The sequence below is a fragment of the Barbus barbus genome, assembly GCF_936440315.1.
Source record: "Barbus barbus genome assembly, chromosome: 35".
Classification (NCBI taxonomy): domain Eukaryota; kingdom Metazoa; phylum Chordata; class Actinopteri; order Cypriniformes; family Cyprinidae; genus Barbus; species Barbus barbus.
The window spans coordinates 26727360-26755080 of NC_136763.1; the positions used below are offsets into that span (position 1 = coordinate 26727360).

The 27721-nt window shown below is 40.6% G+C and overlaps 1 protein-coding gene across 1 annotated transcript; it reads left to right on the forward strand.

Moving 5' to 3' along the window:
- LOC306855442 (natural resistance-associated macrophage protein 2-like) lies at positions 1-27663 on the forward strand. The gene is made up of 17 exons (XM_079394179.1): positions 1-565; positions 1964-2104; positions 4688-4749; positions 5802-5917; positions 8124-8243; positions 9900-10019; positions 13017-13123; positions 13979-14049; positions 14130-14197; positions 14286-14441; positions 15927-16085; positions 16187-16273; positions 17629-17748; positions 17836-17985; positions 23023-23096; positions 25168-25321; positions 26255-27663. The coding sequence occupies exons 3-17, from the start codon at positions 4713-4715 to the stop codon at positions 26360-26362; spliced, it is 1647 nt and encodes a 548-aa protein (XP_079250305.1). The 5' UTR covers positions 1-565; positions 1964-2104; positions 4688-4712; the 3' UTR covers positions 26363-27663.
- Positions 27664-27721: the final 58 nt, after the last annotated feature.

Here is a 27721-nt window from a genome sequence, read left to right on the forward strand (position 1 = left end):
GCGTCAGACTGACTCGTGACTCTCCAGCTCTCAGGACTCTTATTATGAAACGCGTCGCTGCTGATTGAGCGTCAGACTGACTCGTGACTCTCCAGCTCTCAGGACTCTTATTATGAAACGCGTCGCAGCTGATTGAGCGTCAGACTGACTCGTGACTCTCCTGCTGTCAGGACTCTTATTATGAAACGCGTCGCTGCTGATTGAGCGTCAGACTGACTCGTGACTCTCCTGCTCTCAGGACTCTTATTATGAAACGCGTCGCAGCTGATTGAGCGTCAGACTGACTCGTGACTCTCCTGCTGTCAGGACTCTTATTATGAAACGCGTCGCTGCTGATTGATCGTCAGACTGACTCGTGACTCTCCTGCTCTCAGGACTCTTATTATGAAACGCGTCGCAGCTGATTGAGCGTCAGACTGACTCGTGACTCTCCAGCTCTCAGGACTCTTATTATGAAACGCTGTCACCTTCGCTGTCCTCATGGCTGGAGATTACAGCAGATCTTCGGTTCTCTGACAGAAGACACTCATCATCCTCCGAGGATCTTCATCATCCTCCGGTGACTGTGAGTGAATGTTTATTCAGTGCTCGGCAGCGGTGTTTATTGGTCAGGGTCGAGAGTGAGGTATAAAGCGCTGAAGTGGTTTGATCTGGAGGACAGGTTAAATCTGTGAGAAACTCGAGATAAAGACAGAAACAGCGCGGCTTCTGCTGACTCTGGGAAGATATGATCTCGCAGAAATAGAAATAAACAAACGTCTATGAAGCAAGAAAAACGGGTTATGTTGAGATTCAGTATATGACCTTCTGGACAGAGTTTAGCCTGATATACTGTCGGAAGAGTCTGGTGTTGCTCAATACTCAGATCTTCCTCATCTTCCTCTTCAGGAGCACTATAACAGATTCAAGTCAAGTCTCTTACTCTGCTTTAAAAGTGTCTAGTTTATCAGTGTTTTCCTTTAACTTTACTACATTTAACTGCACTTTTTCATATTAAATATCATTTAATACTTAATTACATTAGAAATCTAGTACTTTCTTAAGATTTACTTCAGAACAAGAAAGTACTACATTTTTAATGTTCTTACATATTAAAGGAAAAACACACAACAACTTTTATTTATGAAATGTAGTGCAGTAAAAATATGAAATTAAGCTTTGTGGAGTTTTCCAAAGAAAAACACTGATGAAGTATTACATTTCCTGGAGTATAGTCAAAATACTTCTCTTCTGTGTTCAGAAATGCTCTGATTTTAGTTCTGGTTCTGGTTCTGTGGAGGAAGCATCATGTGTGCACGTTTAAAGTCAAGCATTTCTTCCTATCTTAATAACAAATGAGAACTATGGAAGCCCGTAAACTAAATTAAAAAGCTAATTGCCACTTTTTATCTCAGAATTGCGTGATATAGCCTAAACTCGCCATTTCAATTTAAAAAGTCATAATTGCAAGACATAAAGTCACAATTCTGAGAAAAAAAGTCATAATTGCGAGATATAAACTCGAGAACATATCAGCCCCCCCCCACCCAAAAAAAAAACCTACACTTTAACACACAACTAAAGTAGCAGTTCATAATAATACTTCTTTAGGAGATGGTCTTTTTCACTGGAGGAAGCGTTATTATGGATTCATATTTGAGTTAGAGACATCTTAATGCTGGATGTGTTTCATCTTTTGTCCAGATGTTGACTGATGGACTGGAGTGGTGTGGATTATTGTGATGTTTTTATTACTACACACTCCCTGACTCTTTCCTGAGATGTTCATTTATAGGATCATGTGGAAGAATAATGTTCCTGTTCTTGTAAAACTGAATGATAAAGTCATAGTTTATTAGATCAAGTTGTTCTCAGACTGAAGGCCGTATGAAGCGGGGGGTGTGTGTGTGTGTGTGTGTGTGTGAATCTGGGTGTGTGTTGTGCCGTTGGATTTATCAGAGATGTTTCTTGCTGCTTTCCACAGATTAAAGCGGCAAGGTCACAAGCACTTCCTCCGTTTCCCACAATCCTTTGCTGCAGATCAGTTGAATGAAAGCGCACGCTGTGAAGTGCAGTGCTGGTCTTCATCTCACTTTGGATTACTGATCTTCTCTTGAGTCTGTCTGTAAGTAGACATGGCTTGCTCACACACACACACACACACACTCACACTCACACACACTCACACACTCTCACACACACACACACACACACATGCATGTATATATTTATGAAAAATATGTTAAGTTTATGCGTTTAAAATATTTATATATATAATATAAATTATATGAATATAAATATATACATGGAAATATGTTCTAAATATATACTGTATGTGTGTGTATTTATATGTACATAAGTATACACACATATTGTAAACACAAACTTTTATTTTGAATGCAATTGATTAATCGTTTGACAGCACTAATTAAAATCAGGGAATATGAGGGGCAGCTGTCACTCTAAAGGACCCCCTCGTCTCATTCCTCCTCTGCAGAGTACATCAGTGTCAGACAGGCTCTGGTCAGTTTATAGTTTTACAATATTTTAAATCCTAATGTTAATATTTCCTGGTCACAACCATGATATGACAACACCATCTTCCAATTTCTGAGGAAATTATTTTGTTTATATTCATGTGTTCTGATCATTTTTGGATAATTTAAGATGTTTAAATCTGAATATTAAGATCCTGGTGAATGGATAGAGGTAACAGCTAATTGTTTTATTTGTTCATATAACTGTTTTTAAACGTTACCTTGTTACCATAGAAGCACAGTTCTGAGATCAGAGAAAACAGATCATTACAGTACAGTAACTGATTGATTTACTGTATTTGATAGTTAAAATGACTACAAATTCAGGTTTTCGTCGCCACCGTCAGATACAAATAAGAGAAAATAGAGAAAAGTTGGGAGGTTGCATCAAAGCATAGCTCAGTAGCTTAGAACATATAAGACACATAAATGTAGTTTCATTTGTCTGAGTACAAGGTTTAGTTTTTTCAGTATTGCACTAGGGCTGCTCCGATCAGGATTTTTGAGGCCGATCACAGACAGCAGTATCTGCCGATACCGATCACCGATACCGATCTTTTTAAAGCCTTCTTTTTATTATGTAGAATTATTTATAGTCATACTCCAATCAGGACTTGTAGACATTCATTCAGGGCCTGAATTTAATTTTTGAGAATGAATTCCCCTCTTAGGTGACTCTTGTGAGAGGGGATTGTTTAATTTGAGGGGTGGAGGTGGTCTGTCCATGAAACCAGGCCTTGAACTACTTTTCTTAAATTATCACAAACTTACCATTGACAGAAACAGTCAGCTCTACTGCCTTTCCTTTTGCATTTAAATCTTTATTACAAGCAATCCTGCGGTTCATAAAGAACTTAGTTTTTCTACCTCCACAAGTACCATTTGTACCAAGTGCCTTGTTTATCTAAAAGTGCTCTTTCCCTTTAAAACTAGCCAAAAAGCCGAATGTGTTGACTGTGAAACACAGTAGACTTTAATTATATGCATTTATGGTGTTATTACTACAATCCGTATTTACTGCTAACAACGTGCTGTTACTTTAATTCAGCGCGTGCAGTGGAAACTATCTCTGCACTGCTGGACCGCAGACGTGTGCAGTGTGCACGCTCTGATCCGTTATGATGAACGCGGGAAAAAATACGCACCGCATACGGATGTGAACCTGGCGTTATGTGTGTGTGTGTGTGTGTGTGCGCTCGCTGAATGGTTTAAACACTGGCAAGAATTAAAAAGAAATGCAATATTTAAATGACCCTGCCTTGATTGTGCAAGTGACCATTCCTGTTAACTGTTCAGCGTGCAGCTCGCTTATAGTAACTTTTTTTGGAGACCGCTGATCAAACATCCCCAAGCGATTATCGGCCGATAACGATCGGTAGCCGATCAATCGGAGCACCCCTATATTGCACCCACTTCTCAAGAATCGGTGAGCAGTGTGTGTGGTCTGATCGTGTGGGGTTTGCTCTGAACAGCCGTATTTGTCAAATGTCTTTCAGTTAATACTCTAATTAGGGGAAAACCCCGAGGTGCACCTAAAACACACGTCTGCATGTTTGCCATTGAGGTCTCATTAGTTTACAAGGGGACAAATAGTATAGAATGAAAGATTAAACTCTCTTTTTATTTAGTTTTATGTGTACATTTTACTGTACTTGTTAGTTAACATGAAGTACAGTGGAAATATTTCTACAGACTTTATTCATCTTAATGCTAATTTCAACATCTACTAATACAGTGTGAACTAATATAAACATTGAACAGTTGTTTATATGAACTAAGAACGCTTCATAAATTGTTAAAACATATATTGATCATTGTTAGTGCATTAACAAATGAGACTTTTATCATAAAATATATTGTGCAGTGAAGTGTATATCTGACTGTGCATTAATTCATAAAGGATCAACATGGAAATAATAATGGAAGCACAAGTAAATCTGCAGCAGTGCAAATACTGTATGTCTGTATACAGTAAACCCAAGGCAGCAATAAGTATTCACATGCACAGAGAATCTGCAGACATATGTACTGTAAGTACATTTGTTAGTGGACTAAATTGGTGCATATTTATGGCGTGTCTGGTTTATTTGTGTAGAGAATGAGTGTGGTCCAGTTCTGTAGCGTGTTCTCCATCAGTCACCTCTGCCGTCTCTGTGTTTTCTGTCTCTCAGACTCTCCGAGGCACTCGTGGAGCTCATGAAGACTGAACGGGATGGGGACGACGCGCTGGAAGGTGAGACGAGCGTCACGTCATGCGAGTCTCTAGGGTTCCCGTCCAGAATGACTGGAGGTTCAGTGCTTTATACCAACATCAGGAAAACTCGATGATTCTCAATAATTGCTGCCTCAGTACTTCATTAAAGAAACTTCAAGGAAATGCAGTTATTGAAGTTGTTTTAACATTTAACTTGGACACTGGCTCTTCAGTAATACTGGTAACAGACCAGACATTTAGAGAAGTTGATGAGTAGTGAGTTTAGTATGTTAGCAGTGGTGCATCTAAAAGTCAGAGGCATCTGTTGAATGTCAAGAATCCACCCGTGACTCTTTACTACAGATTAGCCCATATGGCTTTTTAATGGCTGGTATTTTTGAGAGCAGGTGGCCAATGGTTGATATAAAGCCAAAATGTGACCCTGCAGCACAGAAGCAGTCATCAGTAACACAGGTACATTTGTAGCAATAGCCAATACATTGTATGGCTCAAAATTATACATTTCTCTTTTATGACAAAAATCATTAGGATATTAAGTAAAGATCATGTTCCGTGAAGATTTTTTGTACATTTCCTACCGTAAATATATCAACTTAATTTTTGATTAGTAATATGCATAGCTAAGAACTTCATTTGAACAACTTTAAAGACTTTAAATGAGTGAAAGCGCGTGTGTAAAAGTGTTTCGTAATTAGCTGTCATAAGACTCAGAGGAAGTGATCTGGTAGTTTACTGGCGTCGTTTCCTCGTGTTTTCCCATGTTCATGATGTGCTATCCGTGTTTATGATGTGTCATATTCTCTGCTGAACTCACTGACTCGCTCTGGCTCTGAAGGAAACGAGCAGATCCTGGGCGCTCTGGGGTTTGATGGATGTCAATGTTGGCTGTTGTTATATTACAGGAGACAATAAAGGAGTGTGACGGATTGTTAATGATGTTTCAGTCATAGTTCGGTGGCTCATGTGACTGAAGCGTGTTTCTCCATCACATGCTCTGTCGCTCTGAACACTCTTGTGAAACTCTCCAGCTCCCGTCTCTGTCTGATGTGTGTCGTAACGCTGTGTTTCAGAGAGCAGCTCGCAGGAGCCTGACCTCTACAGCCCTGCGTCTCCAGGCCTGCAGCAGGAGCCCATCTCCACATACTTCGAGGAGAAGGTTCCCATCCCTGAGGATGAAGTAACTAAGGTAGCTTCAACTGAAAAATCATTCTGTTCAACAATACAACCAGCATTTGCTCCGTTTATATTTTTGACTTCTTTCATCATTTGTTTCTCATCAAATACACTAGTAAACCAAACTAATGTTATTATAATAAGCCAAGAGTACATCAGTCCAGATGTTTCCATGTTGGAGTAGTTCGCCCAAAAATAGGGAGCTATAAATGTCCTCACCCTCAGGTCATCAGAGATCAGGATGAGTGTGTTTCTTCATCAGGTTTGTATAAATGTGTCTCTGCATCAGTGTCTCAGCAATGGATGCTCTGCAGTGAATGGGTGCCGTCAGAATGAGTCCAAACAGCTGATAAAAACATCACAATAATCCACAGCACTCCAGTCCATCAGTTAACATCTGGAGAAGACTAAAGATGAATCCAGCATTAAATCTGAGTCCATAACACTTCCTCCAGTGAAAAAGTGCATCTCCTGTTGTCTCTCACATCAAAATCCCACCACATATTTGTTAAGGACTGTTTTGTTTGGATCTGTGCAGATTTCTCCCCTGATTCAGACCAGACCACTTCACTGGAGGAAGCGTTATTATGAATTATGGACTCAGATTTAATGCTGGATTAGTTTCAGCTGTAGTCTTCTCCAGATGTTAACTGATGGACTGGAGTGGTGTGGATTATTGTGATGTTTTTATCAGCTGTTTGGACTCTCATTCTGACGGCACCCATTCACTGCAGAGCATCCATTGCTGAGCAAGTGATACAATGCTACATTTCTCCAAACCTGATTGTGAGGACCGGGCTGAAGTAAAACGAAAGGCATAAAAAAAGAATAAGTTTCCCAAAAATTAGATCACTTTAATAAGTCCAAAACCAGTTCACATTTGGAAAGAAAACACAAAAAAACTCTAAATTCACAAATAATCAAATCAAATAACTAAGCCTATTAACAGAATGGTCAAAACAAAACTAAACTTAAATAACCAAACATGTGCTAACCAAACGAACTGACTCCAAATAACACAACAGATCCACATTTATACAATTGGACTAGTCCATATTACACACAGAAGGGGGAAACAAAACCAACAATTTACAGAATACAACATTCAAACCATCCAACTACTTAAAAGCTTTACCGACAGATCAAATATACATTTTAACTAGATCCAAAATCAAATACCATTAAAGTAGTAAAGAATTAAACCCAATCTTAAACTAAACCATATCAGTTCTCCCTCTGCCCATTGGTGCCTACAAGCAGAATTAAAAAGAGCGGCGGAACCAATGCAATGGTCCTTTAGATTCCCGGAACACCCAATGGAAGCTTGAGGACCTCCGCAGAGCCCACTGTCCGGTAACCTCAACTCAAGGAAAACAGTATTAACAAAAATACACAGAACAGCGAACTAAATGGTGTGCACTCCCAATTAGACGCGAAGCACTGTGATTATAATAAAGTGTGAAAATGACATCAAAATTTGTGTCCTATTTGAAGAACAAAATTAAAGTGATATAAAAGAAACATGTGTATAGGTCCATGTATGTGCATGAGAGAGAGACATTACCGCTTACTGATGTGTGGCCACACCATGGGCCATCACACTGATGAACAAACACACTCATACTAATCTCGGATGGACTGAGGGTGAGCACATTTTCAGCTAATTTAAATTTTTGGGTGAACTATTTCAGACTGTAACAGTAATGAGAGTGTGTTTGGGCATCAACCAGATTCACTGTGAGACAAGTCCCTGATTTAATTATCAGACGCATTCTTTAGGCATATGTTGCCATATTAAATTACCTTTCATAATCAGGATATGTGACAAACGTGATAGGCTGTAAGGTGCAGCAGGTTATGGCACTGCAGTATTATGAGCGTGACGGAGCCGTTATCAGGCGTGTGTGTGTGTGTGTGTGAGAGAAAGCTGATGGGTAAGAAAAGTGTTTTATCAGATAGTGATGTTTATAATCATTAACTCATGAATTAGTCCAACAAGAAGACAAATCTTGATTTCCTCAAACAAGAGGAAGAAAAACAAGTGGAAAAATAAACGAATGCAAAGTGTTACGAAAACGGCTCTGGCATCCCGCTCTGTGGACACTCATCATGTGATCTTCAGAGGACACAAGCGCAGGGATCTGACAGAGATAAGCATGTTCTCAAGCAATAACCACCCTGAACTCTCTGGTTAACATGTGGACGCTTCCTCTCTCCAGCTGTTTAGCTTTCGTAAACTATGGGCCTTCACTGGACCGGGCTTCCTGATGAGCATCGCCTATCTGGACCCGGGGAACATAGAGTCTGATCTCCAGTCTGGGGCTAGAGCGGGCTTCAAGGTGAGTCATGTCCAGTATCTGCTCTCAGCTGGACAACGCTGTGGTCAGTCCTAATGCTGCTGACTGCATGTACACAGTTTCTTCACTGGATGGAAATCATAAAGAATCGAATGATTCTGCCGCCAGCTCTGATTCCCTTTAATGAATCTGCTCCTGAATGACTCCATTAACAATGCTTTTAGCACTTTATATTGTGAAATATTAAAAAGGCAGTCTGTTGCCAAATTATGAAATTCCCCTTCTTCCTCTGTCAACACCAAGGTCACGGCTTCAATTCAGGAAAATGTCAAACTTATGAATAAGTTTTGTAAACATGACTCACTTCACATTTCAACTGAACAGACATAAATCAGAAATGCAGATACACTATATTGCCAAAAGTATCGGCACCCCCTTCTAATGAACATGTTTGACTACTTTAGTAATTTCCATGAGAACAAATCTTAATGTTTAAGCATATAATGATATTCTAGGGAATTGTGTGCTTCTAATTTTATAGCAACAGTTTGGACAGGACCCTTTTCTATTCTAACAACAATGCCTCTGTGTATAAGACACGGTTCAAAAAGACATGATTGATTGAGTCGGTGTGGAAGAACTTGACTGGTCTGCAGAAAGACAAGTCCTGATCCCAGCTGAACTCCTCTGGTGTGACTTTAAATGCAAAGCTTGAGCCGAAAACTCATCACCAAACACCAATGACTTGTACAGACACTATATGGACTAAAGTATTGGGACACCCCCTTCTTTAGAATAGGCACTTCCAAAACTGTGGCATTAAAGATGGAAACATAATTAATGTATTTAAAATTGTATTTCCACCTCTGTTGCAACAGTTTTGGAAGTGTCCAAAATGACTGAACCCATATGTTCAAGACAAATCGTTGGTGTTTGAGTTTTTGGCTCAAGGTCTGCATTTAAAGTTTCTGCAGACCAGTCAAGTTCTTCCACACCGACTCAATCAATCATGTCTTTTTGAACCGTGTCTTATACACAGAGGCACTGTCATGTTAGAATAGAAAAGGGTTCTGTCCAAACTGTTGCTATAAAATCAGAAGCACACAATTCCCTAGAATATCATTATATGCTTAAACATTAAGATTTATACTCATGGAAATTACTAAAGTAGTCAAACATGTTCATTAGAAGGGGGGTGCCGATACTTTTGGTAATATAGTGTATCTGCATTTCTGATTTATGTCTGTTCAGTTGAAATGTGAAGTGATTCATGTTTACAAAACGTATTCATAAGTTTGACATTTTCCTGAATTGAAGCTGTGACCTTGGTGTTGACAGAGGAAGAAGGGGAATTTCATCATTTGGCAACAGACTGCCTTTTAAATATTTCACAATATAAAGTGCTAAAAGCATTGTTAATGGAGTCATTCAGGAGCAGATTCATTAAAGGGAATCAGAGCTGGCGGCAGAATCATTCGATTCTTTATGATTTCCATCCAAACTGTACATGCAGGCAGCAGCATTAATTTTGGCAATATAGTGTAGTTTTTCAGAATGAGTTTATACTGACTTTTGCTGACACATGCAGTCAAATAATTGCTTCTAAATATGAGCACCTATAATTCAATAATGTGCATGTCTTATTAATGGCTTTGTTAATTTTCCGAATGACTCTGACTCTGTGTGTGTGTCCTGCAGCTGCTGTGGGTTCTGCTGGGTGCCACCATCATCGGGCTGCTGCTGCAGCGTCTGGCCGCTCGTCTCGGCGTCGTGACCGGGATGCATCTGGCCGAGGTCTGCAACCGCCATTACCCTACGGTGAGCTCCGGAGCCACACGACACGCCGGAGGAATACTGCACCTTCTGCTGCTTGGCCACTGGACTGTTTAATAACCAGTTCAGCAACCTTTATTTATATAACACTAATAACGTTTCCATTCGTTTTACACTCATTACTATTTAAAAGTTTGAAATCAAGATTTTTCAAATGTTTTCCTTTAGTCTTGGTTAGCAGAAGTCTCTTCTACTCATCTAGACTGCATTTATTTGAACACAAATCCAGTAAAATAGTAATATTGTGAAATATTTCAATTTAAAACAGCTGTGAATATGTGTTAAAGTGTAATGTATTTCTGTGATCTGCAGCTGTATTTTCAGCATCATTACTGCAGTCTTCAGTGTCACACGATCTTGAATGAATGAATGAATGATGCATTTATATAGCGCTTTATCTTTTATCTTCAGAAATCATTCTAATATACTGATTTACTGATCAACAAACATTTCTGATTATTATCAATGTTGAACACAGTTGTGCTGCACAATATTTCTGTGGAAACCATTAAATTTTATTTTCAGGATTCACATATAATAGAGTTTAAAAGAACAGCATTTATTTAAAATAGAAATCTTTTGTAACATTATAAATGTCTTTACTGTCACTTTTGATCATTTTAACACATCCTTGCTTAATAAAAGTATGAAAGAATGATTTCTGAAGGATCATGTGACACTGAAGACTGGAGTAATGATGCTGAAAATATAGCTGCGCATCACAGAAATAAATTACAGTTTAACACATATTCACATAGAAAACATCTGTTTTACATTGTAATAGCATTTCACTATTTTACTGTATTTTTGATCAAATAAATGCAGTCTTGGTGAGAAGAAAAAAACGACAAAAAAACGTAATTACTCCAAACGTTTGACTGGTAGTGCACGAACACAAATGAACGCAACTGTAAAGAACAGTAATAAATAATCAGAACATTTTCAGAAATCTTATCTGGCATGTTTTAGTGCAGCTTAAAATGCAAAAGTGTATACAAATGTTTGAAAACAAATATTAAGTCTAAATAAGTGCTGTCTAATAAACACCAACATTGATGCAAAGTTCTATAAGGCTGTTTGAAAACATGTAAATGCTGCACTCTGAGCAGAAACAGAAAGCAGTGTTTGCAGGTGTAATCGGAGTCTTTCTCGAAGCATCATTTCCTGTCAGAGAGTGAATTTGTGTTTTCATTCAGCCGAAGTCTCGTGATGTTTAGGTTGTTTACATCAGTGTGTGCCTCCTGTACACAGCACTCATGCAGCGCTGGTCAGTCAAAAAAATCATAAGATTTAAGATCTATTTATAAGATCATGAGATCATATAATTTAAGTTCCCACAGCAATTTTGTGCAAGTTCATTACCAGAGTACATCATATGTGTCCCTGCAGCACAAGCAGTCATGAGTAACACAGGTATATTTGTAGCAATAGACAACAATACATTGTATGGTTCAAAATTATACATTTCTCTTTTATGACAAAAATTATTAGGATATTAAGATCATGTTCCATGAAGATATTTTGTACATTTCCTACCATAAATACAGTGGTGTGAAAAAGTGTTGGCCCCCTTCCTGATTTTTAATTTTTTTTGCATGTTTGTCTCACTTTAATGCTTCAGATCATCAAACTAATTTAAATATGAATCAAAGATAACACAAGTAAACACAACATGCAGTTTTTGAATGAAGGTTTTTATTATGAAGGGAAAACAAAATCCAAACGCACATGGCCCTGTGTGAAAAAGTGCTTGCCCCTAAACCTAATAACTGGTTGGGCCACCCTTAGCAGCAACAACTGCAATCAAGCGTTTGTGATAACTTACAATGAGTCTGTTACAGCGCTGTGGAGGAATGGTCCACTCATCTTGGCAGAATTGTTGCAATTCAGCCACATTGGAGGGTTTTCGAGCATGAACCGCCTTTTTAAGGTCATGCCACAGCATCTCAATAGGATTCAGGTCAGGACTTTGACTAGGCCACTCCAAAGTCTTCATTTTTTTTTCTTCAGCCATTCAGAGGTGGATTTGCTGGTGTGTTTTGGATCATTTTCCTGCTGCAGAACCCAAGTTCTCTTCAGCTTGAGGTCATGAACAGATGGCCGGACATTGTCCTTCAGGATTGTTTGGTAGACAGCTGAATTCATGGTTCATTTATCACAGCAAGTCTTCCAGGTCCTGAAGCAGCAAAACAGTCCCAGACCATCACACTACCACCACCATATTTTACTGTTGCTATGATGTTCTTTTTCTGAAATGCTGTGTTACTTTTACGCCAGATGTAATGGGACACACACCTTCCAAAAAGTTCAACTTTTGTCTCGTCAGTCCACAGAGTATTTTCCCAAAAGTCTTTGGGATCATCAAGATGTTTTCTGGCAAAACTGAGACGAGCCTTTATGTTCTTTTGCTCAGCAGCAGTTTTCGTCACACTTTTTCACACGGGGCCATGTGGGTTTGGATTTAGTTTTCCCTTCATAATAAAAAACTTCAAAAACTGCATGTTGTGTTTACTTGTGTTATCTTTGATTAATATTTAAATTTGTTTGATGATCTGAAACATTAAAGTGTGACAAACATGCAAAAAAAAAAAAAAATCAGGAAGGGGGCCAACACTTCACACCACTGTATATCAAAACTTCATTTTTGATTAGTAATATGCATTGCTAAGAACTTCATTTGGATAACTTTATAGGAGATTTTCTCAATATTTAGATTTTTTTGCTCCCTCAGATTCCAGATTTTCAAATAGTTGTATCTCAGCCAAATATTGTCCTATCATAACAAACCATACATCAATGGAAAGATTATTTATTCAGATTTCAGATGATGTATTTCAATAAATTGACCCTTATGACTGGTTTTGCGGTCCAGGGTCACATATTACCAAGTACCATCACGTCTACTGTTTTTTGGAGACTGAGATCAGCGTTGGAGAGGTTGGTGTGTGTGTTTGTAACTGTGTTACTGTGGCGTGTCTACAGGTGCCGCGGATCATCCTGTGGCTGATGGTGGAGCTGGCCATCATCGGCTCTGACATGCAGGAGGTCATCGGCTGTGCCATCGCCCTCAATCTGCTGTCGGTCGGCAGGTACGTCATCATCATCATCAGTGTGTTTCTTCGTCAGGTTTGGAGAAATGTGTCTCTGCATCAGTGTCTCAGCAATGGATGCTCTGCAGTGAATGGGTGCCGTCAGAATGAGTCCAAACAGCTGATAAGAACATCACAATAATCCACACCACTCCAGTCCATCCTTGTGAGGAGAGAAGCTGCATGGCCAAAATAATCAATAATAACGCTTCCTCCAGTGAAAAGTCCATCTCCGGTTGTGTCCCACATCAAAATCCAGCCACATATTTGTTTAGAGCTGTTTTGTCTTGTAAACGGTGCTTGATCTGTGCAGATTTCTCTCCTGATTCAGACCAGAACACCTTTCACTGGAGGAAGAGTTATTATGGATTATGGACTCTATGTATTTGAGTTAAAAGCTGGATTTGTTTGAGCTTTTGTGTTCTCCAGATGTTAACTGATGGACTGGAGTGCTGTGGATTGTGATGTTTTTATCAGCTGTTTGGACTCTCATTCTGACGGCACCCATTCACTGCAGAGCATCCATTGCTGAGACATTCCTCCAAACCTGATGAAGAAACACACTCATCCTGATCCTGGATGGCCTGATGGGGGAGCACATTTACAGCTGCTTTTTAGTTTTGAACTATTCTTTTAACAAACTGACATGTTAGTTTAACCTGTTATTTGTTCAGAGTGATTTAAGGACATGTTGTTCCTCTGAAAACAGCTGTTACTGTCTGTTTGAAAAGTAATAATGAGCTCTTTCAGTATGTTTGCTGCTGTCAGTGATTGAGGGGTTGAATGTTTGAATTGACTGAGCATGTGTAGAAATGGAGCTCATTCATCTTGTTGATGGTCGATGTTCTTCTGCAGGATTCCTCTTTGGGCTGGAGTGTTGATAACCATCGTTGACACTTTCGTCTTCCTGTTTTTGGACAAGTACGGTATGTCTGCACTGAAGTAGCGTGAGAGATCGCACCGGCTCGTGTCGTGGCTCTAATGTGAGTGTCTGGTCTGTCTTCAGGTCTGAGGAAGCTGGAGGCGTTCTTTGGGTTCCTCATCACCATCATGGCTGTCAGCTTTGGTTACGAGGTTCAGTGCAGCTGCAGCATGTTGTCAGCAGGTGGTTGTGTAAGCGCTCTGTGTGTGACGTCTCTCTCTGCTCTCTGGTTGTTTGCAGTATGTGCGTGTGGCTCCAGACCAAGGCGAGGTGCTGAAGGGCATGTTTGTGCCGTACTGCAGCGGCTGTGGACCCACGCAGATGGAGCAGGCCGTCGGGATCGTGGGAGCCGTCATAATGCCTCATAACATCTACCTACATTCTGCTCTTGTGAAGGTCAGTGAATGGTTCACATCGCAAACATTTGTGACCCTGCAGCACAGAAGCAGTCATCAGTAACACAGGTATATCTGTAGCAATAGACAACAATACATTGTATGGATCAAAATTATACATTTCTCTTTTATGACAAAAATCATTAGGATATTAAGATCATGTTCCATGAAGATATTTAGTACATTTCCTACCGTAAATATATCAAAACTTCATTTTTGATTAGTAATATGCATTGCTAAGAACTTCATTTGAACAACTTTAAAGGAGATTTTCTCAATATTTAGATTTTTTTGCTCCCTCAGATTCCAGATTTTCAAATAGTTGTATCTCAGACAAATATTGTCCTATCATAACAAACCATACATCAATGGAAATGAATGTACCATACATCAATTTTTGAATGTTTATGACTGGTTTTGTGGTCCAGGGTCACTTATGTGTTTGAAGCCGTAGTTCAATGTAAATAAATCATTGTAGGATCACTGAGATGCACTAGATCTCCAGCACATGTGTGAACCAGTTAAACAAATGAATAGGGCGGTCAAGAGATTAATATTTTAAATCTAGTTAGGCTAATTAACTATTCAACTGCAAGATGTGCTGATACATTCATTTAATTAATTGCACATCAGTTTGGCTGAGAAATTACCCCCAAAATATCATTTAAAGTCATTATTGTTTTAAATGAGAAAAGCATTGAATAGACATTACAAAAAATAGCTTTAGAAAGAAATATTTTGATTCAGCATATAATTTATTATACACAAACTTTTAAGACTACAATGTGGTCAAAACATTGTTTTCAGAAGCTGCATCATTAATGATCATTAGGTTAATTAATGCATTTACCCTGCAATTAGAATTGCACAAGTTATGCTATCAGATTAATGGGTTTAAAACATGTATATTGAAATATTAAATGATTTAAACCATTATTATTAAAAATGAAATTAAACTCTAAATATGAAATTAAAATTGGCAGTAGGTGATGGCAAGTGTTAATGAGTGAGTCACTGAATTATTAATTGAACTGATTCCTTCAGTGAATTGATTCACTGAATCACTGACGAACTCGATCTAGAACTGTTTTAGCTAGCGAACACATTATTACTTTCTTGTTAATTGAAACGTTTTCTAAATCATTATCACTTTTGTCCTCGTATTTTGAGTTTGAGGCTCATATAACTGCATTCTAACAGACTCCTGCATCATATTATCAGAAACTGAACCATCAATGTAAGAGACAGCTGCGTTAGATGCCTTAATCATAGGAACACGTTATTTTCCTCATAATTAATCGCACCCACTTAATGCATCAAACCGACAGCCCTACAAGAATGCGATGGATGGAAAGTGTTTCATACTTCATCATTTTGGTAAAATAAGTAATTGAATGAGTGAACTGTATTATATTTTCTTTTCTTTTTTTGTCTGATTGCCATGAAGTCCATCTGATGTGTTTAATCAGTTTTTTCTTCGCTTCAGTCACGAGACATAAATCGAGAAAACAAGAAGGAGGTGAAGGAGGCCAACAAGTACTACTTCATCGAGTCCACCATCGCTCTCTTCATCTCGTTCCTCATCAATGTGTTTGTGGTGGCCGTCTTTGCCCAGGCCTTTTATGGCAAGACCAACATGGAAGTGGTGAGCACTTTCATTTCTACTTCCTGTTAGAGATGTTTGCAGTGAGTGTTTCACATTTGAGCTCATGGATAAACTGCGCTCCATTGGTGTTTCCTCTTCAGGGTCAGCAGTGTAATGACACAGGAAGTGCACACAGTGAGCTTTTCCCAGCCAACAATGAAACACTGGAGGTGGACATCTACAAAGGGGTATGTCGCAAACTAATGCCTCATGAATATATAATTACTAAATATGATAACCACACTGACATTCACAAATATAAATGTATACCTTGAACACGGTGCAAGTTGTTTTGGTTAAAAGCATCTGCCAAATGCATAAATGTAAAGGCTGTATGTATCCCATGACCGGAGGAGTTTGAAACCTGTGATTTCCAGAATCGCCGAATCCAGTCATAAAAACTGAATTTACTGTTAAACACGAAATGTGACGGAATTTGCCAAATTTTGGATGAATAAATCAAAAGTAGGTCAGTACAGTGAAATCAAACAAACATAATCTGTAGAACTGGTCACTTCATGAGCATTTTACCGTTTCTTTTCAAACTAATCCTCATACCACATACAAACAGCATCCGGTCGAAATGAAAGTTCGGTTTAACTTGAAGAAATCCTGGCAGAAATATTACTTAAAGGGATACTCCACCCCAAAATGAAAATTATCAATATTCACTTACTCCCATGTCGTTCTAAACCCGTAAAAGCTTCGTTCGTCCTCGGAACAAATTTAAGATATTTTGGATGAAAACCGGGAGGCTTGTGACCGTCCCATTGACTGCATAGTAAATTGCACTGTCAAGGTCCAGAAAAGTATAAAAAACATTGTCAGAATAGTCCCATGTGCCATCAGTGGTTCAATCTGAGTTTTATGAAGCGACGAGAATAGTTTTTTTGTACGCAAAGCAAATAAAAATAACGGGTTTGGAACGATTAATGTCATTTTCTTTTTGGGGTGGAGTATCCCTTTAATGTAATGATAGTACTACTACTAATAAAATTATTATTAAAACATTATTTGTTTACCAGAAAATATATATATCACAATTTATTTAGCTGAAAAACTACACAACACAGTATTTCTTAAAAAAAAGAAAAATCAATAAAAATATTTTTTTATAAAATCGATTAATTAGAGATGCTTTTATCACAATTTAATGAAATCATTAAAATGGAATTCAAGTATTTGGTAAAAAATTTCAACTAAATTTGAGAAAATAAAATAAAACATTTCAAAGGGCATTAAAATTTGAATAAATTGGTGTTTAAAACTTTAATGATTTAGTGAATCAATTAATTAGATATGCTTTTTGATTAATAACAATTTTACTTAACCATTAAAACGGAGTCAATCAAAAAAAACAGAATCAATCAATAAAATTAAAGAGTAAAGAGTAAAGAGTAAAATCTAACGTATTTCATAGGTCTCCAAGCGCCACTTGTTGGTTAAAGTGTCATATTTAATGATTCTATTGTTAGATGCTATATTGAGTGAAATATTCATGCATTATATGATCTTTGTGTGCTTGTGAATGATGTGTTTGAAGGGTGTGGTTCTGGGCTGTTTTTTCGGCCCGGCTGCGCTGTATATTTGGGCCATCGGGATCCTCGCCGCTGGACAGAGTTCAACCATGACCGGAACCTACTCGGGTCAGTTTGTGATGGAGGTATGTGGGTCTCCAGAGCGTTCGGTTCATTGAATGGCATGATGTTTGGGCACGTGTGTGACATCTGTCTGGCGTCCGCTCCTGCAGGGCTTCCTGAACCTGCACTGGTCCCGCTTCGCTCGCGTGCTGCTGACGCGCTCCATCGCCATCTTCCCCACGCTCCTGGTGGCCGTCTTCGAGGACGTGCAGCATCTCACCGGCATGAACGACTTCCTGAACGTGCTGCAGAGCATGCAGGTACACACATGACACTGAGCTCCAGCAGCTCTCCAGGGGGCGGAGAAATACTGTAGCAACTTATAGTAAATACTATAGTGTTTTTGAACCATAGTAGTAAAGTGTATTATACTGTATACAGTGCTGCTGGAAAGTTTGTGAACCCTTTAGAATTTTCTATATGTCTGCATAAATATGACCCAAAACATCAACAGATTTACGCACAAGTCCTGAAAGTAGACACAGAGAACCCAATCAAACAAATGAGACAAATATTTTATTTGTCATTTATTTATTCAGGAAAATGATCCAGTGTTACATATCTGTGAGTGGTAAAAGCATGTGAATCTCCTGGATTAGCAGTTAATTTAAAAGGGAGATTAGAGTCCATCTGTGCAGAGGTGTTTTCAGTCAGTGCAATGACTATCAAATATCAGTACATGACCCGTTTTATTGACCCAAAGAACAGGGATCTATCAAAGTCTGATCATGTTTGTGGAAGTGAATCATGTCACGAACAAAGGAGATTACTGAGGATCTCAGAAAAAGAGTTGCTGTTGCTCATCAGGCTTGAAAAGGTTATAAAACCATCTCTAAAGAGTTTAGACTCCACAAATCCACAGTCAGACAGATTGTGTACAAATGAAGGAAATTCAAGACCACTGTTACCTTCCCGAGAAGTGGTCGACCAACAAAGATCACTCCAAAGCTGAACGTGTAATAGTCTGCGAGGTTACAAAAGTTCCCAGGGCAACTTCTAAGCACCTAAAGGCCTTTCTCACATTGGCTAATGATAATGTTCATGATTTATAATCTAACTAGAGATAAGATACGATTTTGTAAGACAGGATAAGAATCCCGAATCAAGTGCTTCTGTAATATGAATTTGCGGAAAATCCTACTTTAACGTCAGTGGTGTGCGGTACACTTCATGTTGTCACATTTTCCTGGGTAAATAAATATTACATAAGAACAAATATAATTATATTGTATTTTATTAATATAATATTTTATTTTATTTAATAATTTTAATACTAATTATACATTTCATAGTGTTTTTATGGATTTTCATATTTATTTCAAAATAATAACTAAAGGCAGTAACAATTTGAACAATATTCTGGAAACAATAAGGTTTCATTAGTTAACATGAACTAAGATTAAACAATAGCCTACTTCTACAGCATTTATTAATCTTAGTTGATATGAATTTCAGCATTTACTAGTGCATTATTAAAATCAAAACATTGTTAACATTAGTTTATGCACTCAACTAACAATGAACTGTATTTATATTAATTAATGTAAACAAAGATTAATAGACTAAATACTGCAATAAATGTTCATGTTAGATTAAATGACACCTTATTGTAAAATGTTACCAACATTATTTATGAACTGATGTTCAGCTGTTCTTTTTAATAGTCAATCTCATCATGGTCATAAAAGCAATGTAAACACTGCCACAGACACGAAGATGTATCTTTCATTTCATCACACTGGATGCTCACTCAGTCATCACCTTTTCAGACCATTTCAAGTTTCATTTTGACGTGACACAAAGCAGTTGTTTACTTACTTTATAATTAGTCAATAACTAAAATAACGACTTTATTCATCAATTCGTCTCCGCGTCACACTATACTCTCCAAAATGGCGCTATAGTGTGACACGGAGGAGACGAATTGTTGAATAAAGTCGTTATTTTTTTTCTTTGAGCACAAAATTATTCTCATAGCTTCGTACAATTATGGTTGTACCACTGATGTCATATGGATTATTGTAACGATGTCCTTGCTATGTTTCTGAGCCTTGATCGTGTTAGGATCCTTGCTGTCTGTGGAGGGTCAGAGAGCTCTCAGAATTCATCTAAAATATCTTAATTTGTGTTCTGAAGATGAACAAAGGTCTTACAGGTTTGGAAAGACATGCAGGTGAGTAATTAAAGGTGGGGTAAGTGATTTCTGGTAGCCAATGTTGATGTCTCGCCCCTATTTTGATATCTCCGCCCCACACATACGCAATCCAGGCAACGATTAGTTCTGTGAAACAAAGCAAAACCAATGTGACTCACCTATCGAGAAGAAACAAAGCAACCTCGGCGTCCTATTGAGTTCTCTCCAGCGCTGGAAAGCTGATCCGATATTTACATGGGATCTACTTCTTGCCTTATCGTAACACCATGTCTACACCGGACGCGAGCGGCGCACCCAACAAAATACTAAAGAGCTCATTATAACTACTAATAATGCTGTCTGAACTGGATCCCAACAGTAAACTGCTGCCACGTTCTATTTATGTCGTATTGACACAAATTTCAAATGATTTTCAACAGCCGCTTTGTTGCGTCCGGTGTAGACGGACTTTAGCTGTTGCGGCGCGGCGTCCGGTGTAGACGGACTTTAGCTGTTGCGGCGCGGCGTCCGGTGTAGACGGACTTTAGCTGTTGCGGCGCGGCGTCCGGTGTAGACGGACTTTAGCTGTTGCGGCGTCCGGTGTAGACGGACTTTAGCTGTTGCGGCGTCCGGTGTAGACGGACTTTTGCTGTTGCGGCGTCCGGTGTAGACGGACTTTAGCTGTTGCGGCGTCCGGTGTAGACGGACTTTTGCTGTTGCGGCGCGGCGTCTGGTGTAGACGGACTTTAGCTGTTGCGGCGTCCGGTGTAGACGGACTTTAGCTGTTGCGGCGTGGCGTCCGGTGTAGACGGACTTTTGCTGTTGCGGCGCGGCGTCCGGTGTAGACTGACTTTAGCTGTTGCGGCGCGGCGTCCGGTGTAGACGGACTTTAGCTGTTGCGGCGCGGCGTCCGGTGTAGACGGACTTTAGCTGTTGCGGCGCGGCGTCTGGTGTAGACGGACTTTAGCTGTTGCGGCGTCCGGTGTAGACGGACTTTAGCTGTTGCGGCGTGGCGTCCGGTGTAGACGGACTTTTGCTGTTGCGGCGCGGCGTCCGGTGTAGACGGACTTTAGCTGTTGCGGCGCGGCGTCCGGTGTAGACGGACTTTAGCTGTTGCGGCGCGGCGTCCGGTGTAGACGGACTTTAGCTGTTGCGGCGCGGCGTCTGGTGTAGACGGACTTTAGCTGTTGCGGCGTCCGGTGTAGACGGACTTTAGCTGTTGCGGCGTGGCGTCCGGTGTAGACGGACTTTTGCTGTTGCGGCGCGGCGTCCGGTGTAGACGGACTTTTGCTGTTGCGGCGCGGCGTCCGGTGTAGACGGACTTTAGCTGTTGCGGCGCGGCGTCCGGTGTAGACGGACTTTAGCTGTTGCGGCGCGGCGTCCGGTGTAGACGGACTTTAGCTGTTGCGGCGTCCGGTGTAGACGGACTTTAGCTGTTGCGGCGTCCGGTGTAGACGGACTTTTGCTGTTGCGGCGTCCGGTGTAGACGGACTTTAGCTGTTGCGGCGTCCGGTGTAGACGGACTTTTGCTGTTGCGGCGCGGCGTCCGGTGTAGACGGACTTTAGCTGTTGCGGCGTCCGGTGTAGACGGACTTTAGCTGTTGCGGCGTCCGGTGTAGACGGACTTTAGCTGTTGCGGCGTGGCGTCCGGTGTAGACTGACTTTAGCTGTTGCGGCGCGGCGTCCGGTGTAGACGGACTTTAGCTGTTGCGGCGCGGCGTCCGGTGTAGACGGACTTTAGCTGTTGCGGCGCGGCGTCTGGTGTAGACGGACTTTAGCTGTTGCGGCGTCCGGTGTAGACGGACTTTAGCTGTTGCGGCGTGGCGTCCGGTGTAGACGGACTTTTGCTGTTGCGGCGCGGCGTCCGGTGTAGACGGACTTTAGCTGTTGCGGCGCGGCGTCCGGTGTAGACGGACTTTAGCTGTTGCGGCGCGGCGTCCGGTGTAGACGGACTTTAGCTGTTGCGGCGCGGCGTCTGGTGTAGACGGACTTTAGCTGTTGCGGCGTCCGGTGTAGACGGACTTTAGCTGTTGCGGCGTGGCGTCCGGTGTAGACGGACTTTTGCTGTTGCGGCGCGGCGTCCGGTGTAGACGGACTTTAGCTGTTGCGGCGCGGCGTCCGGTGTAGACGGACTTTAGCTGTTGCGGCGTGGCGTCCGGTGTAGACGGACTTTAGCTGTTGCGGCGCAGCGTCCGGTGTAGACGGACTTTAGCTGTTGCGGCGTGGCGTCCGGTGTAGACGGACTTTAGCTGTTGCGGCGCGGCGTCCGGTGTAGACGGACTTTAGCTGTTGCGGCGCGGCGTCCGGTGTAGACGGACTTTAGCTGTTGCGGCGCGGCGTCCGGTGTAGACGGACTTTAGCTGTTGCGGCGCGGCGTCTGGTGTAGACGGACTTTAGCTGTTGCGGCGTCCGGTGTAGACGGACTTTAGCTGTTGCGGCGTGGCGTCCGGTGTAGACGGACTTTTGCTGTTGCGGCGCGGCGTCCGGTGTAGACGGACTTTAGCTGTTGCGGCGTGGCGTCCGGTGTAGACGGACTTTAGCTGTTGCGGCGCAGCGTCCGGTGTAGACGGACTTTAGCTGTTGCGGCGTGGCGTCCGGTGTAGACGGACTTTAGCTGTTGCGGCGCGGCGTCCGGTGTAGACGGACTTTAGCTGTTGCGGCGCGGCGTCCGGTGTAGACGGACTTTAGCTGTTGCGGCATGGCGTCCGGTGTAGACGGACTTTAGCTGTTGCGGCGCGGCGTCCGGTGTAGACGGACTTTAGCTGTTGCGGCGCGGCGTCCGGTGTAGACGGACTTTAGCTGTTGCGGCGCGGCGTCCGGTGTAGACACGGTGTAAGCCTTCTTTTGTTCCACAGATGTTTTCCTCTTTTGTTTTTTATCCACCATCTCCATCTTTCTGTCGTCGCTCGGCTCATGTCCGTCCTGTGCACTGATGAGCGCTCTCTCCTCGCATCATGAGTAGACACGCCCCTTACTGCTGATTGGCTACAAGTTTGTTTTGGTACTCAGCCCCGACTCAGTTTCTAAAGCGTTTTTGAAAAAATACACCCCACCTTTAATGACAGAATTTTATTTTTTGGGTGAACTATCCCTTTAAGTTAAGGCCTAAGATAAGAAACATTCTGTGATGCGCCCCTGATCTGGTGCTCTTTGTGTTGAACAGCTGCCGTTCGCTCTGATCCCCATCCTGACCTTCACCAGCCTGACCTCACTGATGAATGACTTCGCCAACGGACTGTGAGTATCTGAGCTGTGCTTCACTCCGCAGGTAAACAGAGAACATGTCGTGAAGCTCAGCTTTGGTAGGAAAGGGAAGCAGATGAGGGACAGGGTTTTTCATGTGCGAGATGTTCTGATGAACTTCTTTTCCCTCTCATGAACACTACTGTATCAGCTCAACCAGAGGCCATGGCTCAAGTTTTTTGTTAATATAATTTTTTTCTGGTGAAAGAAATATATAAATTAAGAAGAAAGCCAAAATATTAAAAGTCATGGATGCATGTACTAATCCACTGGTTTGTAGAGATCAAAATGAACATTTTCACAAATTTAGAGTCAAACTACAGGAGGGTAAAAATGCCCTCAGAAAGATGGAAGCATCATGTTAATTTTCATCCGAGCATGTGGATATTATTGTTTTTCTAAATATTAACCTGTGAAACAATATAAACACGATACACACAGGCCGACTCGAGTGTATGTACGTTCTGTACGGTAATTGGTAGGGTCTGCTTTATTTTTGACAGCTTGATTATTAAAAAGTCTTTTTTTAGTTAAATGTCATTTAAATAAACAAATTAGTTTTTTTATGAGCCCAAATATTCGAATACAGTATTTTTGAACATCCCTAATTATTATAAATTAATATTATACTTTTGTTATTTGTGAACTAAATTCAAGTCTAAGTAAAGCCAAGTCAAGTGTATTTGTATTTATTTTCTCTTGTGATTCTGCCACTGTTTGCAGTGCTCTGGATACTTTACTTAAGGCCATATGATTTCTGTGATGCAGACCGAATCATGGAATCCTGTTGCAGAAATGGTACTGTTACTGAATAACGCAGAACATTTTGGAATTTAGCTCATTTTGAAGGAGTAAGTCAGTAATGGAGAAAACTTATCGTCTACACATAAAAACCTCAAGGTCTTTACAGAAACCCGCCATAATAAACCCTCGCTCCCGCTAAATGATTTGACTGAGAGTGCCATTGGACGGCAACATGCCCAGTGCATTATGGATTTATTATAAATATCTTCATGTCTTATAGTCATATTTAACAGATTAGTTGCTCGATAATATAATTTTTTTTTAATGTTTTGATGATGTAAATAATCAATTGGGATTTTGTATATCATTATGTGAGTGTACTGTATGTAAGCGGTAAAGTAGGACATCTATCCAATGTTAAATATATTTCTGTTGCATTTTGCATCAAAGTCTGAAATGAGGAACTGTCTGTTTGGTGTAGGCTGCTTTTAATAAAATCTAAATTAATGTTAAAATAACCCAAATAAATGCTCATGCGTTTCTCATGAAGTGAGATAATGATGAAAAACCCGAATTCTGTTTGCATCCTAATGCATCATACCGGACCAGAGAGGAAAGCGATGAATGTGAGCCTGCAATGATCTTCTTCTGCACATTATGGACTTATCAGAAATCTTTGTGGTATTACTCAGCACTGCTGACAGTGGGCAGTCTTCATAAATCACTGCGCTTTGCTTGATTAGGTCAGTGTGTTAAACATAATGAATCTCACTAGCTTCCATGACATCAGACAGTCTGAGCTTATAAGGTGAAATCAGTCTGGGGTTTTTTTTTATACTATATTTTTTGACAAATATTCTGTGTTATTAGACACCAACAGAGAATGTAAACCAAAATATCTACAAGACATTCACAGAGAAAAAAAAGATTGCAGTAATAAAACTTGACAATAATTTGCTTGAGGTCTTAATATGATCAATCAGGAACCACTTTGGAAGTCTAGCCATTGCTTGTTTGAAGTATATAACAATCCCATTTCCTCCAATCATTTTCCCGTGTTCTTCTGTAACCGGAGGGAGAAGATCATTTTTTTCCATAGAGCATATTTGACTGACAGAAGGGCTTCTCTTGAGCCAACATTTAGTAACTGCTTTCTTACATGCAACTAAAAAATAAGTCTGTAGTTGAAGGATAGGCGTCCAGTAGCTGGTGCTGCGGTGTGGATCTGTGACTGCGGTCAGTCTGTGCCGTACTCACTGATTCTGTTGAGCACTCCTGAGCTGTGATCACAGGTGGATGACGGTTGGTGTTGTGTTTGCAGTGTGTGGAAGATCGGCGGAGGTCTGGTCATCCTCGTGGTGTGCGCCATCAACATGTACTTTGTGGTGGTGTATGTGACGGCCCTCAACAGCACCGTCCTCTACGTCTTCTCTGCCCTACTCTCCATCGCCTATCTCAGCTTCGTCTGCTACCTGGTGAGCCATCTCTCCATTTCAGACAAAGATGACTGTTCAAGTCCAGTCATAGTGTGTGTGTGTGTGTGTGTGTGTCTGTCTGTCTGTCTGTCTGTCTGTGTCTCTGTCTGTCTGTGTCTCTGTCTGTCTGTGTGCATGTTTATGTGGTTTATGAGGACACAAATGTGTATAATGACATGGGTATGACAGAGGTATTACAATATGAAGGTGGTTTATGAGGACACTGCCTATGTCCCCGTAATTCAAAAGGCTTAAAAAACATACTAAATGGTGTTTTTTGAAAATCTAAAAATGCACAAAGTCTCCTGTGAGGGCTAAGTTTAGGTGTAGGGTTGGTGTAGGGCAATAGCACACACAGTTTGTTCAGTATAAAAACCCTTACGCCTATGGAGAGTCCCCATAAACCACAAAAACCAACGTGTGTGTGTGTGTGAGTGCGCGTGTGTGAGAGTGAGTCAGAGCGAGTGTGTGCGTGCATGCGAGTGAAAATGTCCCCTCAAGGATAGTAAAACCTGAATTCTTTGACATTATGGGTACTGGCCTGCGGTCCCCACGAGGGCAAAAATGATTACAAATAATAAATGATGTTTATCTGAAAGTGTAAGAATGCAAACAGGTTTTCTGTAAGGGGTAGGTTTAGGGGCAGGGGTGTCAAACTCAGTTCCTGGAGGGCCACAGCCCTGCAGAGTTTAGCTCCAACCCTAATTAAACACCTGATCCAGCTAATCAAGTCCTTCAGGCTCCGTTGAAAACTACATGGTTTGAGTGTTGGAGTAGGGATGGAACTAAACTCTGCAGGGCTGCGGCCCTCCAGGAACTGAGTTTGACACCCCTGGATTAGGGGATAGAAATTATAGTTTGGTCCGTATAAAACTAATAGTCTATGGAATGTCCCCACAATTCACAAATGTGTGTGTGTGTGTGTCCCCTCAGGTGTGGCACTGTCTGATCGCTCTGGGCGTCTCTCGTCTGGATTTCAGAGGTTCAGTTCAGTATCCGCCAGCCGTTCTCGTGGATGAACAGCCAGAGTTTGATTCCTGAAGCAGTATGAACATTTGTTTGTTCTTCCAGTGTGAGGAATGTCCTTACTGTAACCAACAGTACAATCCAAATATTAGTCTTTTCCTTGGTTTTCCTGCATCAGTTCCTGGCTCTGCCACTTTGTATAGATCTACTATTGTAGGTCTAGCAGAACTGATAGATGTACTGTGCTCCTCAGATAACTTATTTACTACAACAGCTGCAGCAATATGGGCTTAAAATGATTCCTTACAGAAAGTACACAGTCTGTGTAAGGTCAAGATAATTTAACAGTGCAAATTAAACATAGTTAATAACTCGCTAACTAATGACTCATTTGCTGATGAACAGCAGACTAGATGGTTTGAACCGTTATTTAAAGGTTCTGCTTTTCTTAACATGAATAAGCCGATGAAGTGATTTTATGACCCGCAGGAATATTAGCCTGCCTTCACCATAAAACACGTGTTTTTTAAAAGAGAAATGAGTATTTATTTTATTGAAGGAACAGTACAGACGGCTCACACTCACGCACAGAAGACTGACACACAAACCTTCTGGTCAAAAACTGAAAATAAATTACCTCATTTGTCAATAATTCATCTATCGTCATTTTCATTAATCTTTTTTTTTTTTCATTTCAAAGATTCTGTTATTATTGGCTGTTTATTTAGTTTAGATGCATCACTACTTGAAACTTGTTTCCTGAACATATTTGCCATCCTTTGACTTCTAACAAGAGTTTCTGAACAAAATAAAAAGCATTAGTTTATGCAGCTTTCCTTACCAAAAGAAAAGAAAACAGAAACAACAAAAGTGCCTTTAAATTCTTCATTTTGTCATATTGTACGTTCTGATGTGTCTTCATTAGATGTGACTGTCATCGAACGTTTCCCTTCATGCCAGATCATTTCATTCATGTTTTGAAATGCCATTGAAATGATTTTGATGTACTGTTTCTCTGTTTTTATGTAAGTGTAAATGTGAGTTGTGTTGGCGTATGAGGCAGATACTTATGATCTATGTTTGAAACACATTCCATGCTGTCAGTAATTCAGCTGAGAGAGAGAACGGCTGACATATATTTTGAATCTTATGTACTCTGATGAACCAGAGTCTGTACACACTGTACATGTGCAGCTGACAAATTAATAAAAGCCCAAAATGTCATCTTCATGAAGTATGCTGTGAAATGTGTTCGTGCCGCAGAAACAAACCGCATTTAAGGATTGAGTGCAAACAAACCAGAGTGAGCCGTCTGTCAAAGATGAATAAAATGAGTGCCTATACATCTGAAATACAGAGCAAGTGCACTTTAAGTCAACTATTTGTCTCTTGGGTGTCAGTTTAATTTCAGGTCCGATCTACCTTAAGCAGGTG